The sequence below is a fragment of the Erythrolamprus reginae genome, chromosome 8 (genome assembly GCF_031021105.1).
Source record: "Erythrolamprus reginae isolate rEryReg1 chromosome 8, rEryReg1.hap1, whole genome shotgun sequence".
In the NCBI taxonomy this organism is placed as follows: domain Eukaryota; kingdom Metazoa; phylum Chordata; class Lepidosauria; order Squamata; family Dipsadidae; genus Erythrolamprus; species Erythrolamprus reginae.
In genome coordinates, this window is record NC_091957.1 from 57,996,943 (window position 1) to 58,009,318 (window position 12,376).

General features: G+C 43.3%; 1 protein-coding gene across 1 annotated transcript in view; it reads right to left on the bottom strand.

Annotated features, from left to right (window-relative positions):
• The window catches only part of DOCK11 (dedicator of cytokinesis 11), an 86,420-nt gene extending 74,987 nt beyond the window's left edge, over window positions 1-11,433 (bottom strand). Inside the window, exon 1 of the mRNA XM_070760033.1 lies at window positions 11,182-11,433. Coding sequence (XP_070616134.1) covers window positions 11,182-11,289 — 108 coding nt within the window. The 5' untranslated portion in view covers window positions 11,290-11,433. The remainder of the gene's footprint in view (window positions 1-11,181) is intronic.
• Between the last annotated feature and the right edge of the window lie 943 nt (window positions 11,434-12,376).

Here is a 12,376-nt window from a genome sequence, read left to right on the forward strand (position 1 = left end):
TCTAAGTAATAAATAAATAAAATAAATAAACTCCTTAAAACCCACCTTTGCCGCCAGGCATGGGGAAATTGTGATATCTCCCCCGGGCCTATACGATTTATGTATGGTATGTTTGTATGTATGTCTGATTAATAATGGGGTTTTAAAAATGTTTTTAAATTATTAGATTTGTTATGAATTGTTCTATTGCTGTTGTGAGCCGCCCCGAGTCTATGGAGAGGGGCGGCATACAAATAATCAAATCAAATCAAATCAAATAAAATAAAATAAAAAAATAATGCATTTGCCCAAAAGCAGTGGATTGACCCACCCCGTGCCAACCACAAGTCAAAATCCTCTTTCCCTATTTTTGGGCAGGTGCCAATGCCCTGGCTGCTGTCCACTCCTGGCAAAAGAACAGAGCTGACCATGAGATAAACAGGCGCTATTTTAGTCGGAATGTCTTATTTGTATTAGCAGTAAAAAGCCAAGGAAAAATTCTAGAGATAAACAAGAAGGGTGGAAGATAACAGGCCCCAGACGAGATTTTGGAAAGTCTAGACTGGTGCTTTCAATGTTGGCAACTTTAATAAGAGAGGTGGACTTCAACTCCCAGAATCCCCCATCTCTTAAAGTGGCTATGGTTGAGAAACATTGGCCCCACTCAATGTTTCCAAATGTAAAATGATGCACTTGGGGAAAAGGAATCCTCCATCTGAGTATTGTATTGGCAGTTCTGTGCTAGCAAAAACCTCCGAAGAGAAGGATTTAGCGGTCATGATTTCTGACAGTCTCCAAATGGGGTTGGGCGGTAGGGAAAGCAAGTAGAATGCTTGGCTGCATAGCTAGAGGTAGCACAAGCAGGAAGAGGGAGATTGTGATCCCGCTGTATAGAGCGCTGGTGAGACCACATTTGGAATAACACTGTGTTCAGTTTTGGAGACCTCAGCTACAAAAATATATTGATAAAACAAGAAAATTCTGGATTATGGTTCGAAATATGTTAAAAGAATATAAAACTTTGAATTAGAATTTAAGCCCAAGATAATCATGTATTCACAGCGGTCCAATTGGTTTTTTTGCACAGAATTGGAAAAAATAAAACGTACCAAGGATCTGGTAATTAAAAAAATACTAGAGCGCACAAATGTCCATATAGAGTGAGCGCCATGTAAATGCAATAAATAAATAAAATAAAAATAAAAGGGGGTAAACTTACTTTAGTTACAGAACGAACAGGGAGAAGAATATTACACTGTGTGGGGGAAAAAATTATAACTAGATTGATGGAAATGTAAATTAAACCGCAAAATGGAGAACCCGAAGAAACAACAATGGAACTATAATTATGTTTTCATGTTTCATGCTTTTGTTGCACATTCTTTTTTTGTTTTTTGTTGTTATTGTGTTTTGTTTCTATCTTTAAAAAACTAATAAAAATTGTAAAAAATAAATAAATAAAACGGGCAAGGCTGAACATATGAAATGGAAACAATCATGATTTCTTTTTTTTTCCTACCCTCCATTTCTCTTGCTCATGACAAGAAAAACCAAGGCGGAAAGGCTTCAGGAAGTGGCTGATGATGACAAAACATCTCCTATGCCAGTTTCAAAACTGCAGCTCCTCGGTTCTTTCGGCTGCAACTTTGCTTACACCCGAAGCCCCTTCGGAAAGCATCAACCCCCAAAGGCGTTTTTAGTTGCCGAACGAAAACCTCTCCAGCAGCCACTTAGTCCCTCCTGGCTGGGATTCAGCCCGGTGGATCCTATTATTATTATTATTATTATTATTATTATTATTATTATTATTAGTATTTTATTTACTTACTTACTTACTTACTTACTTACTTACTTACTTACTTACTTACTTACTTATTAGATTTGTATGCCGCCCCTCTCCGAAGACTCGGGGCGGCTAACAACAATAAAGAAAACAATGTAACAAATATAATATTAAAAAAATAATCTAAAAAACCCCAATTTAAGAGACCAATCATACAAACAAGCATACCGTGTATAAATTCTATAAGCCTAGGGGAAGGGGGAAAAATTTCAATTCCCCGATGCCTGACGACAGAGGTGGGTTTTAAGGAGCTTGCGAAAGGCAAGGAGGGTGGGGGCAACTCTGATATCTGGGGGGAGCTGGTTCCAGAGAGTCGGGGCCACCACAGAGAAGGCTCTTCCCCTAGGTTCCGCCAGATGACATTGTTTACTCGACGGGACCCGGAGAAGGCCAACTCTGTGGGACCTAATCGGTCGCTGGGATTCGTGCGGTAGAAGGCGGTCCCGGAGATATTCTGGTCCGATGCCATGAAGGGCTTTATAGGTCATAACCAACACTTTGAATTGTGACCGGAAATGGATTGGCAACCAATGCAGACTGCGGAGTGTTGGTGTAACATGGGCATATTTGGGAAAGCCCACGATGGCTCTCTCAGCTGCATTCTGCACGATCTGAAGTTTCCGAACACTTTTCAAAGGTAGCCCCATGTAGAGAGCATTACAGTAGTTGAGCCTCGAGGTGATGAGGGCATTATTATTATTATTATTATTATTATTATTATTATTATTATGTCAATACAATACAGCAAACGAGATCACTATGCTGGATGATGATGATGATGATGATTATTATTATTATTATTATTATTATTATTATTATTATTATTATTAATTAGATTTGTATGTCACCCTTCTCCGAAAACTCGGGGCAACTCACAGAATAAATATAGAAAAACAAAGCGTCCAATACAAATCTAAGACATTAAAAAACTGCAGCTAATTGCAGACTTCTGGGACAATAAATGCTTTCACCGATCCATAAACGCCGTCTTTTTAGTTTTTCCCTTTAAGGAAAGGAAGTTGGCTGATTGCATGTGGATCCGAAGAGTGCAGCCTTCCATTTCATGCTGCAATGAAGGCTCATCGGTGGCCATTAAGGCCAACGGAGTCTCCTTAATTAGCCCTGGTGCTATTAGGGGAAACAACCCCCCCCCTTTCCCTGCATCAAAAGTGGCGTCCATCAAAACTCTTAAGTGGGGCTGAAAAGCACCTGAAAAAATGCTCCTTTTGGATGCCTTTCGAGGCCAGGGAAGCTTTTAAAAAAAATAGAAGAGGTTGCATAGCAAAGTCTCACTTCCATGTTCTGCAAAACTGCAGGAGGAAAAAGTTGCAGAAAGGCAATGCAGAAATAATACACATGTAGATAAATAGGGAGGTGCTTTTTGAAGACAACTCTTCTCCATAAAAAGAATGCAAATCTCGTTCTGGAGAAGAGCTCAACTAAGTTTCTTTCACATTATATATTATACACATAATAATACACATTCAACCTCATTTACTGGGATAGGAAAAACAGACCCAGAGCCCAGAAGGGGAAAAAAGAAAATTCAAAATTCAAAATTTTTCTACCAGTTCTGCGTACCTGACTGTAGGAGTCCATCACCGCATATACATACATACATACATACATACATACATACATACATACATACATACATACAATACAAAGCTGAAGGTATGAGATCCTGTAGCCTAGAGGTTAATTCTCTGCCTTACAAGGCAAAGGCTATGGTTTAACTCTTGCTACCCTCAAAAGGTATTTTTCATGAAACACTCTGAAAGGTGGATTGCCCCAAAACAACAATTGTACAAGTCATCTTATCAGTAACAACAGCACTTAGATTTACCATATTTTTCAGAGTATAAGATGCACCTTTTTCCTCCCTAAAAGAGGCTGAAAATTAGGGTGCACTTTATATTCTGAATGTAGCTTTTTTCAAAGCTTTTTTTCCAGCCCTAACTAGGTGCTAATGATCTTCCCAGCTTGCAAGCTCTTTCATTGTTACTCTCTGCAAAGAATGTTTTCCAAGCCCTAAGTCTTTGCAGGTTTTTTTTCATTGCTCCAACTTGCTCCAAATAAGTTTCTTTTCAGCCCTAGCCAGGTGCTAATGATCTTCCCAGCTCTTACCTTGCAGGATCTTTCATTGTTACTCTCTGCGAAGAATGTTTTTCCATCCCCAAAGTCTTTTTTTCTATTGTTCTACTTGCTCTGAATAAGTTTTTTTCCAGCCCTAACTAAGTGCTAACAATGTTCCCAGCTCTTACTGGCTTGCAAGCTCTTTCATTGTTACTCTCTCTGATTAAGGTTTTAGCCCACATGCACGCTCTTTCGGCACCCGAGGGAAAAAAGGTTCGCCATCACTGGCCTAAATTCACACCTGTTTTGCCATCCCTGTTGGGAACCATTATCCTCTCCCCGAGCCCTGTCTTCAAAGAAGACGAAAGGAGATCCCACCCCAAAATCATCATGCAAACACGATCCCCACTTCCTTTTCCCCAGACTTTAATTAAAGCTGAAATTAAAGGCTGAAATTAAAGCCATTAGCAGACAATGGATTTCTCTCCAGAAAGAGGGTGGAGGAGAAGCCAAAAAGGAAGCTGGGATCACGAGAGATCCATAAACAGACTCAATAACGCTGGTCTTCCCCTCCTGAGTTGTGGGTCGCAGCCAAGACAGGCGAGATCCGGAGCAGAAGTCTCAGAGAGCATAGAAAACAAGCCTCAATTTCCCAAGCTTAAATACAGTGAAATTTTAATTTTTTAATTTTTAAATACTGCAATTTTTTTTACTACCAATTATTTTGTGGGTGTGGCTTGCTGGCCATGTGATCAGGCAGGAGTGGCTTGATGATCATGTGACCAGATGGGAGTGGATTAAAGGTCATGTGACCGGCTTAAAGGTGGCCAACTTCACATCACTCAGGTCAAGGGTTAGGGTGCCTGGCCTCTCCTCGCTTCCAAGAGATACAATTTCCCTCTCTGTTTACTATTACTGAACATCCAAGATATACTCTTTAATTCTATGTCTATATGCCATAGGTGTACATACATGTTACACTCAGACACACAAAAAAATATATTATCTACTATATAAAATGTATGTACATACACGCACGCACAGCTCTTCTAAAATTATACACATTCAACCTCATTTACTGCGAAAGGAAAAACGAAATTCAAAATTCAAAAATTTTCTATCAGTTCTGCGTACCTGAACGTACCCGTAGGAGCCCATCACTGCATATACATACATACTGTGCATACAAACATACATACATACATGTAGTACAAAGCTGAAGTGATGAGATCCTGTAGCCTAGAGGTTAATTCTCTGCCTTACAAGGCAAAGGCTGCAAGTTCAAGTCCCAGTGAGGGTATGGCTAGCTGATGAGGCCAGAACAAGGCCGAACTAGATCTATCCTAGTCTCCCTTAATTTTCAAATTCAGCAAACACATGTATGTATGTATGTATGTACTGTATGTATGTGTGTATTGCTGTGATTTGTATGCTGCCCAACTCTTGACGGACTCTGGATGGTTAACAGCAATATAGAACAATAAAAAAGCAATACAAAAAATAAAAACAGTTATAAAACCCTTAATTTAACCCTTGTATGCTGTTCGAAAAAAGTTCCTAGTGATATGTTCGGGTCACATACGACCCGGACAGAAAACACTTCATTTGAAGTGCTTATGTTTGGTCAATTTGAAAACTTTTTTCACTTGGAAAGTAGTCTGAACATTTCTGCACACAATGATATGAAAATTGAAATGAAAAAATTAATCCTTATTGGTTTATTTTGCACATAAATGTGCTGGCCCCCCCGTTTTTGTGATTTTTTTTCCATTTATGGATAGTTTTGCTTGCAAAATGCATTCTATTTTACTAAAGTTGGTGTGGGATTGGTAGCTTGAACATTACTGCACACAATGATATGAAAATTGAACTGAAAAAATTAATCCTTATTGGTTTATTTTGCACATAAATGTGCCTCCCCCCGTTTTTGTGAAATAGTCTTTACTTTATGGATAGTTTTGCTAGCAGAATGCATTCTATTTTGCTAAAGTTGGTGTGGGATTTGTAGCTTGAACATTTCTGAACATAATGATATGAAAATTGAACTGGAAAAATTGATGCATATTGGTTTATTTTGCATATAAATTTATTTCAATTTATATAAAAATTATGCTGTTAATTTCAAACTTACATACTTTTTTTTAGTAAAATGGATTTCTTTCATAAAATTAGTTATCTGGCTACAATGTGGTTGATTTTCAAAAGGATATTCCAAATATTTATAGACAAATATGTATAAACAGTGACAATAATGGCACACAGCAAGGCCGGGGGAGGGTGGCCCTTTTGTGGCAAAAATAAACCAATAAGAACCATTTTTTTCAGTTCATTTATATTTTTCTCATGTTCAGAAATGTTCAATTTAGTATATCAAACCTTTTGGGGGAAAATTCCTTAGGGATTTGTAGCCTTAAAAAATATAAATTGACACGAAATTCAGAAAGGATGGGGGGAGGGGCTTTTTGATCAAAATAAAAATATAAGTCTCAATTTTTCCAGTTCAATTTTCATATCATTATGTTCATAAATGTTCAAACTAGTTTTCCAGTTGAAAAAGTTTTCAAAAAGATTAAATTCAAGTACCTAAAAAAAATATTTTTGGTCCTGTCATATACGAACAGAAACAGATTTGAAGTTATGATTTTTTTTTGCCCAGAAAACAATTAGCCACCACCCCAAAAATATTTTTTGATGACCAGCATTGTTAAATTGAGTAAATGAATGCCTAAGATTTTAAAGAATATTTCGGATTTGGAGCATAAAAAAATAAAAAGTGAAAATGATTGCAAGCAGCCGAGGGGGGGGGGAGGCCTTATTTCTGATGTTAAAAAACCAGTAAGAATCATTTTTTTCAGTTCCTTTATATTTTTCTTATATTCAGAAATGTTCAAGCTACCAATCCCACACCAACTCCAGTAAAATAGAATGGATTTTGCAAGCAAAACTATCCATAAATTGAAAAAAAATCACAAAAACGGGGGGGGCGGCACATTTATGTGCAAAATAAACCAATAAGGATTAATTTTTTCATTTCAATTTTCATATCATTGTGTGCAGAAATGTTCAGACTACTTTCCAAGTGAAAAAAGTTTTCAAATTGACCAAACATAAGCACTTCAAATGAAGTGTTTTCGGTCCGGGTCGTATGTGACCCGAACATAACATTAGGAACTTTTTTTGCTCAGCAAAAACTAAGCCCCCCACCCCCCCAAAAAAATTCTCATAGAGAGAACCCCTGAAATGATGAAAAGTCATGAAATTTCAAGTTTCAGATATGCAGGGAAAATTTTTTACAGGGACTCAAACTTGGCTTCGGGTCGCATACGACCCGAACAGAACAGCAGGGTTAAAACATTCATCCTTTCAATAGTATGGGGAAAAAAGCCAACAATAAAAGCAGTAACACAATTATAAAACATTCATCCATATGGCTGGGATAAGATGGAGCCATCTCTCTCTTTCTCTCATTCTTTGTCTCTCTGTTCTCTCTCTCTCTTTCTCTGTCTATCTATCTATCTATCTATCTATCTATCTATCTATCTATCTATCTATCTATCTACCTACCTACCTATCTACCTTCCTTCCTTCCTTCCTATCTTGTCTGTCTGTCTGTCACTATCTATTTATCTATCTGTCTATCTATCTATCTATCTATCTATCTATCTATCTATCTATCTATCTATCTTCTTTCTTTCTTTCTTTCTTTCTTTCTTTCTTGTCTCTCTGTCTGTCTGTCGGTCTGCCTGCCTGCCTGTCTATCTCTATCTTTCTATCTATCTATCTATCTATCTATCTATCTATCTATCTATCTATCTATCTATCTATCTATCTATCTATCTATCTATCTATCTATCAGGTTCTTTATGCTGGAAACCCCGGGAAAGTTTGGATCCTCTCCTCCCGTCTCCAGGGAGACCCGTGTTGTGCAAGGGAGGAAAAGCTTTTCATCCAAAAGGCCAATTGCCGGTCAGAGGAGAAAGTTGGAGAGGAGACTCAGGAAGGGCGCCCAGCCAGAGAAACAGAATCATGGAACGGAAACATGGGCGTTTTCTTCCTGTTCAAGAAGCACCGTAATGCCAGAAAAATTTAGTTATGATTTCTGATTTATACAGCTGCTCCTCTCAGTGGAACAAATCTCGGTGGCTTACGACACTTAAAAACTGCAAAACGAATAGGGCCGAAAAACACTCTCAAACACGCAAAACCAGATTTTAAAAGCTAGCAATAAAACCTGCACTCCACACAACTATTGTATGAGCTCCATTACACATTCAGAAACTCTGTCTATATGCGTGTGTTGTGTGTGTAAGCTCATCCTAATGAGAATTGTGGCTAATACAGAGTCAGCATCTGTTTCCAAACCCTGCCACATCTGTTTGAAAACTGCAGAAACAACAACGGCTGCCCACCTGCTTTCCATTGAGGACTTGGACACTGCAGGAGTCAAACAGAGGGCCGTGGAAATGTTTACGGACCCCTCGCATCTTGGACATAAACTGTTTCATCTCCCACCCTCCAAATGTCGCTACAGAGCCCTGCACACCAAGACAATTAGAGACGAGAAGAGTTTTTCTCCAAACACCATCCCTCTGCTAATCAAATAATTCCCTCCACACTGTCAAACTCTTTACTAAGTCTGCACTACTATTACTACTAGTTTTTTCTCATCATTCCTATCACCCATTTCCCCCCACTAATGACTGTAACTTGTTGCTTGTATCCTTAAGATGTTTATTAATATTGTTTCCTGATTGCTTATTTGACCCCTATGACAATCATTAAGTGTTGGACCTGATGATTCTTGACCGATGCCTTTTTTATGCACACTGAGAGCATCTGCACCAAAGACAAATCCCTTGTGTGTCCAATCACACTTCCTTCCTTCCTTTTGGATTTATATGCCCCCCTAACTCTCAAAGGACTCCAGGCGGCTCACAACTGAAAGACCAAACACACAATGTAATATTAAGAGCCCACTAAAAGCAATTTAAAGCCAACAATTAAGAACAATTACAACAGTTTTTTAAAAACCATGTGTATCATTAATGGCTGGATCCTGATGGCGTACCATCCGATCAACGGCCCCAGGCAGGCCTGCTGGAAAAGCTAAGACTTTGCAGCTTTCTGGAAGGCCAATAGAGTGGGGGCAGTCCGGATCTCAGGAGGTAGCTGGTTCCAAAGAGATGGGGCCACCACAGAGAAGGCCCTCCACCGCGGACCTGCCAGCTGAGACTGCTTAGCTCAGAGGTCTTCAAACTTAGCAACTTTAAGACTTGTGGACTTCAACTCCCAGAATTCTCCAGCCAGATTTTTTTGCCTCTTCTTAAGAACCATTTTCTACGTAAGAACCTGAGCCTGGAAAAATTTCCCAGGAACTTTGAGAGCGGCACGAAGGCCCAGCCAGTTTCCTGCCATTCCCCCTTTAATCCTGGCCATCTTGGGTTTTTCTGGGCTGCCAGAGAAGCCTTTCGGTGGAGCTTAAGGAGGCTTTGGCAGCCTGGAGCGAACGAAGCATTTTCCTTTCTCTGGGCGCTTGGAGAGGGAATAAACCTCTGCCAGTGCCCAGAGAAAAAAAGCCGCTCCCTTTGCTCTGGGCAGCGACTGTCCTCCTCTTCCTCTTCTTCCTCCTCTTCCTCCCACCCAAATTCCAAGCTTTTATTTCTTTCCTAATGGGTTTGCACGCATTATTTGCTTTCACGTTGATTCCTATGGGAAAAATTGCTTCTACTTTCAAACGTTTCTAGTTAAGAACCTGGTCACGAAATGAATTAAGTTCCTAAGTAGAGGTAGAGTAAAAAAAAGAAGTCACATGTGGAAAATCTAAAACTTCTGGCCAAGGGAAACGACCACCATCCTGGCCTCCCTCTAAGAGAATATTTCTCTGCTGCTCCTGATGTGAATTCCGCTCTGGATATTTTGCAAAAAAAGAACCTGCTGCTGCCCTTCGCAAGCGCTTCAGAAAACGCCCGGGGCGATGATGATGCCAGGGCTGCCAATCACCAACCTCTGGCTATGTTTCTCATTTCCTGCCTGGGAGCAGTGCGAGAGAGGCTCCGCTTTTGCAGGAACTCAGCCTCAACGGAGCCTCGTGACAAAGTCTTGGCTCTTATTAAGGCCCTTCCAGGCATTGGGTTTAATTACTCTATGGGTGGGGTGGGGGGCTCCCTCCCCTCCCCAAAAGCTGCCACGTGTCAGTGAGGAGCAGATCTCCTTCCGGGGTTGAGATAGTTGCCAAGCCCAGGGGGGAGGGGGGGAGGAGGAGGAAGCTGAGCATCCTTGGAAACTAGATCGGCATCACCTGAGCCCTTCCTGGGCCTGCTTCCCCAATCCCCCCCTTTTCCCCCTGGAGGGGAAGCTCAGGGAGTGGGCGGGTCTCCCAAGCAGCCTCAGATGCTGCAGGTAGGAGTGAAAGGGGAGGGGGGTGTTAGCAGGTGCATGACAAGGAAAGCCCCGCTGGACCACTCGCCCATCACCTGGTTATTGAAACGGAGGTCCATGTGCCTATGCCTCTACGTTGATGGAGGCAAGCAGGGTTCCCTTGGGTCTCACGGGAAAGGGAGGGTTTGGCCTTCGCCTTCTGCTCAAGTTCCCCCTGGACAATTGGGGGGCCACTGTGGGACACAGAATACTGGACTCAGTGGGCTCTTCTTAGGTTATCCATCTATGTATCTATGTATTTATGTACTGTATCTATCTATGTATCTATCTATGTATCTATCTATCTATGTATCTATCTATGTATCTATGTATCTATCTATGTATCTATCTATCTATCTACCATCTTTCTTTCTTTCTTTCTATCATCTATCTATCTATCACTCTCTATGTGTCTCTATCTCTCCATCGCTCTATCCTCTCTATCTCCATCTCTCATTTCTGTGTCTGTCTGCCTGCCTACTTATCTATCAATCAGCATGGCTCTTCTCATGTCCTTCCTTCCTCCCTCCTTCCCCCCTTCCTGTTATTGAAGGGGGGTCCAGGAAGCCCGAGGGAGCCCCCCACCCCACCCCAGCCCCACCCTCCCTGTGGGCCATCGGGAACCAGCCCCCTGGAGGCCTCTCTCCAGCCCCCTGGACTCCCAGGGGAGACCTTGTTCAGCTCCCCACCCCCCATGCAACACCCCAATTGGGAGGGGGGGAAGAAGGGAGGGAGAGGGGGGGCTAGGAAGTCGCGCGGGGGTGGGAGGCCCGGGGGGGGGCGTGTAGAGCTTCCCTTCCCGAAAGGCGGCGGCGGAGGGCCGTGGGGGGGGGGTGGAGGGCGCCCGGGGCCCCGTCCTTGCTCACCTGCGCCGGGGAGCCGCGCACCGCCTCGGAGACGCTGTGCCGGAGCTCGGCCGCCGTGCCGGGCTTGCTCAGCCGCTTGGTGAACTTGCGCACCTCCGCCGCCGCCATCGCGGGACAAAGGCGGGGAAGCTGCGGGCGAGCGGGCGGAGGGCTCCCAGCGCCCCCTGCCTGGCTAGCTGCCTGCCTGCCTCACTCGCCCGGCCGGAGACGCCGCCGCCCCGGAGCGCCTGCCTCCCTTCGCCGCCCTTGGCTGGCTGGGCGGGGCCGAGGGGCGGGGCGGGTCCTGGGTCCCAGGAGAGGGAGGGAGGGGGGCGGCCGCCCAGCTGGGGCTCCCCCCCTCCCTTCCCTCCCCCTCCCGCGCTCGGCCGCCTTTGGGGGTCTCCTCCGCGACCCCCGCCTTCCAGCCGCAGCCTCCCCCCCTCCCGACGCCCCCAAAACGGGGGAGGCTCCAAGAAGAGCAGCTCTGGGGGAGGAGGCTGCAAGTCAGAAAAGCCCCGCCCCTTTCCCCCCCCCCCCGGGAAAGAAAGGAGGGGCCAAGGAGCAGAGGGGGTGACACCCACCTCCCAAAATCCAAGTGCCCAGCAGGGGCTTCTTCCCAGCAGTTGGGGCTCATTTGGGGAGTTTGAGAGCCAGGGCACCGAAACATGTAAAGTTCTACATTTAGGCAAGACACAATGCACAAGTCAAGGGTCCCCAAACTTGGCCACTTTAAGAGTGGTGGACTTCAACTCCCAGAATCCTCCAGCCAGCAAAGAATTCTGGGAGTTGAAGTCCACAACTCTTAAAAGGGCCAAGTTTGGAGACCTCTGCTATAGGTTGGTGCCTTGCTCAACAGGAGTAACTGTGAGAGGGACCTTGGAGTCCAAGTGGACAACCGTTGAAATAGGAGCCAGCCATGTGTAGCAGCTGCCAAAAAAGCCAACACAGTTCAAGGCTGCATCAACAGAGGGAGAGAATCAAGATCACGTGAAGGGTTAATACCGCTTTACAAGGCCTTGGTAAGGCCACACTTGAGATACGACATTCAGTTTTGGTCGCCACCTTGCAAAAAGGATGTTGAGACTCTAGAAAAAGTGCAGAGAAGAGCAACAAAGAGGATTCAGGGACTGGAGGCTGAAACATGAAGAACGGTTGCAGGAACTGGGCCTGGCTAGTTTGATGAAAAGAAGGACCAGGGGAGACAGGATAGCAGCCT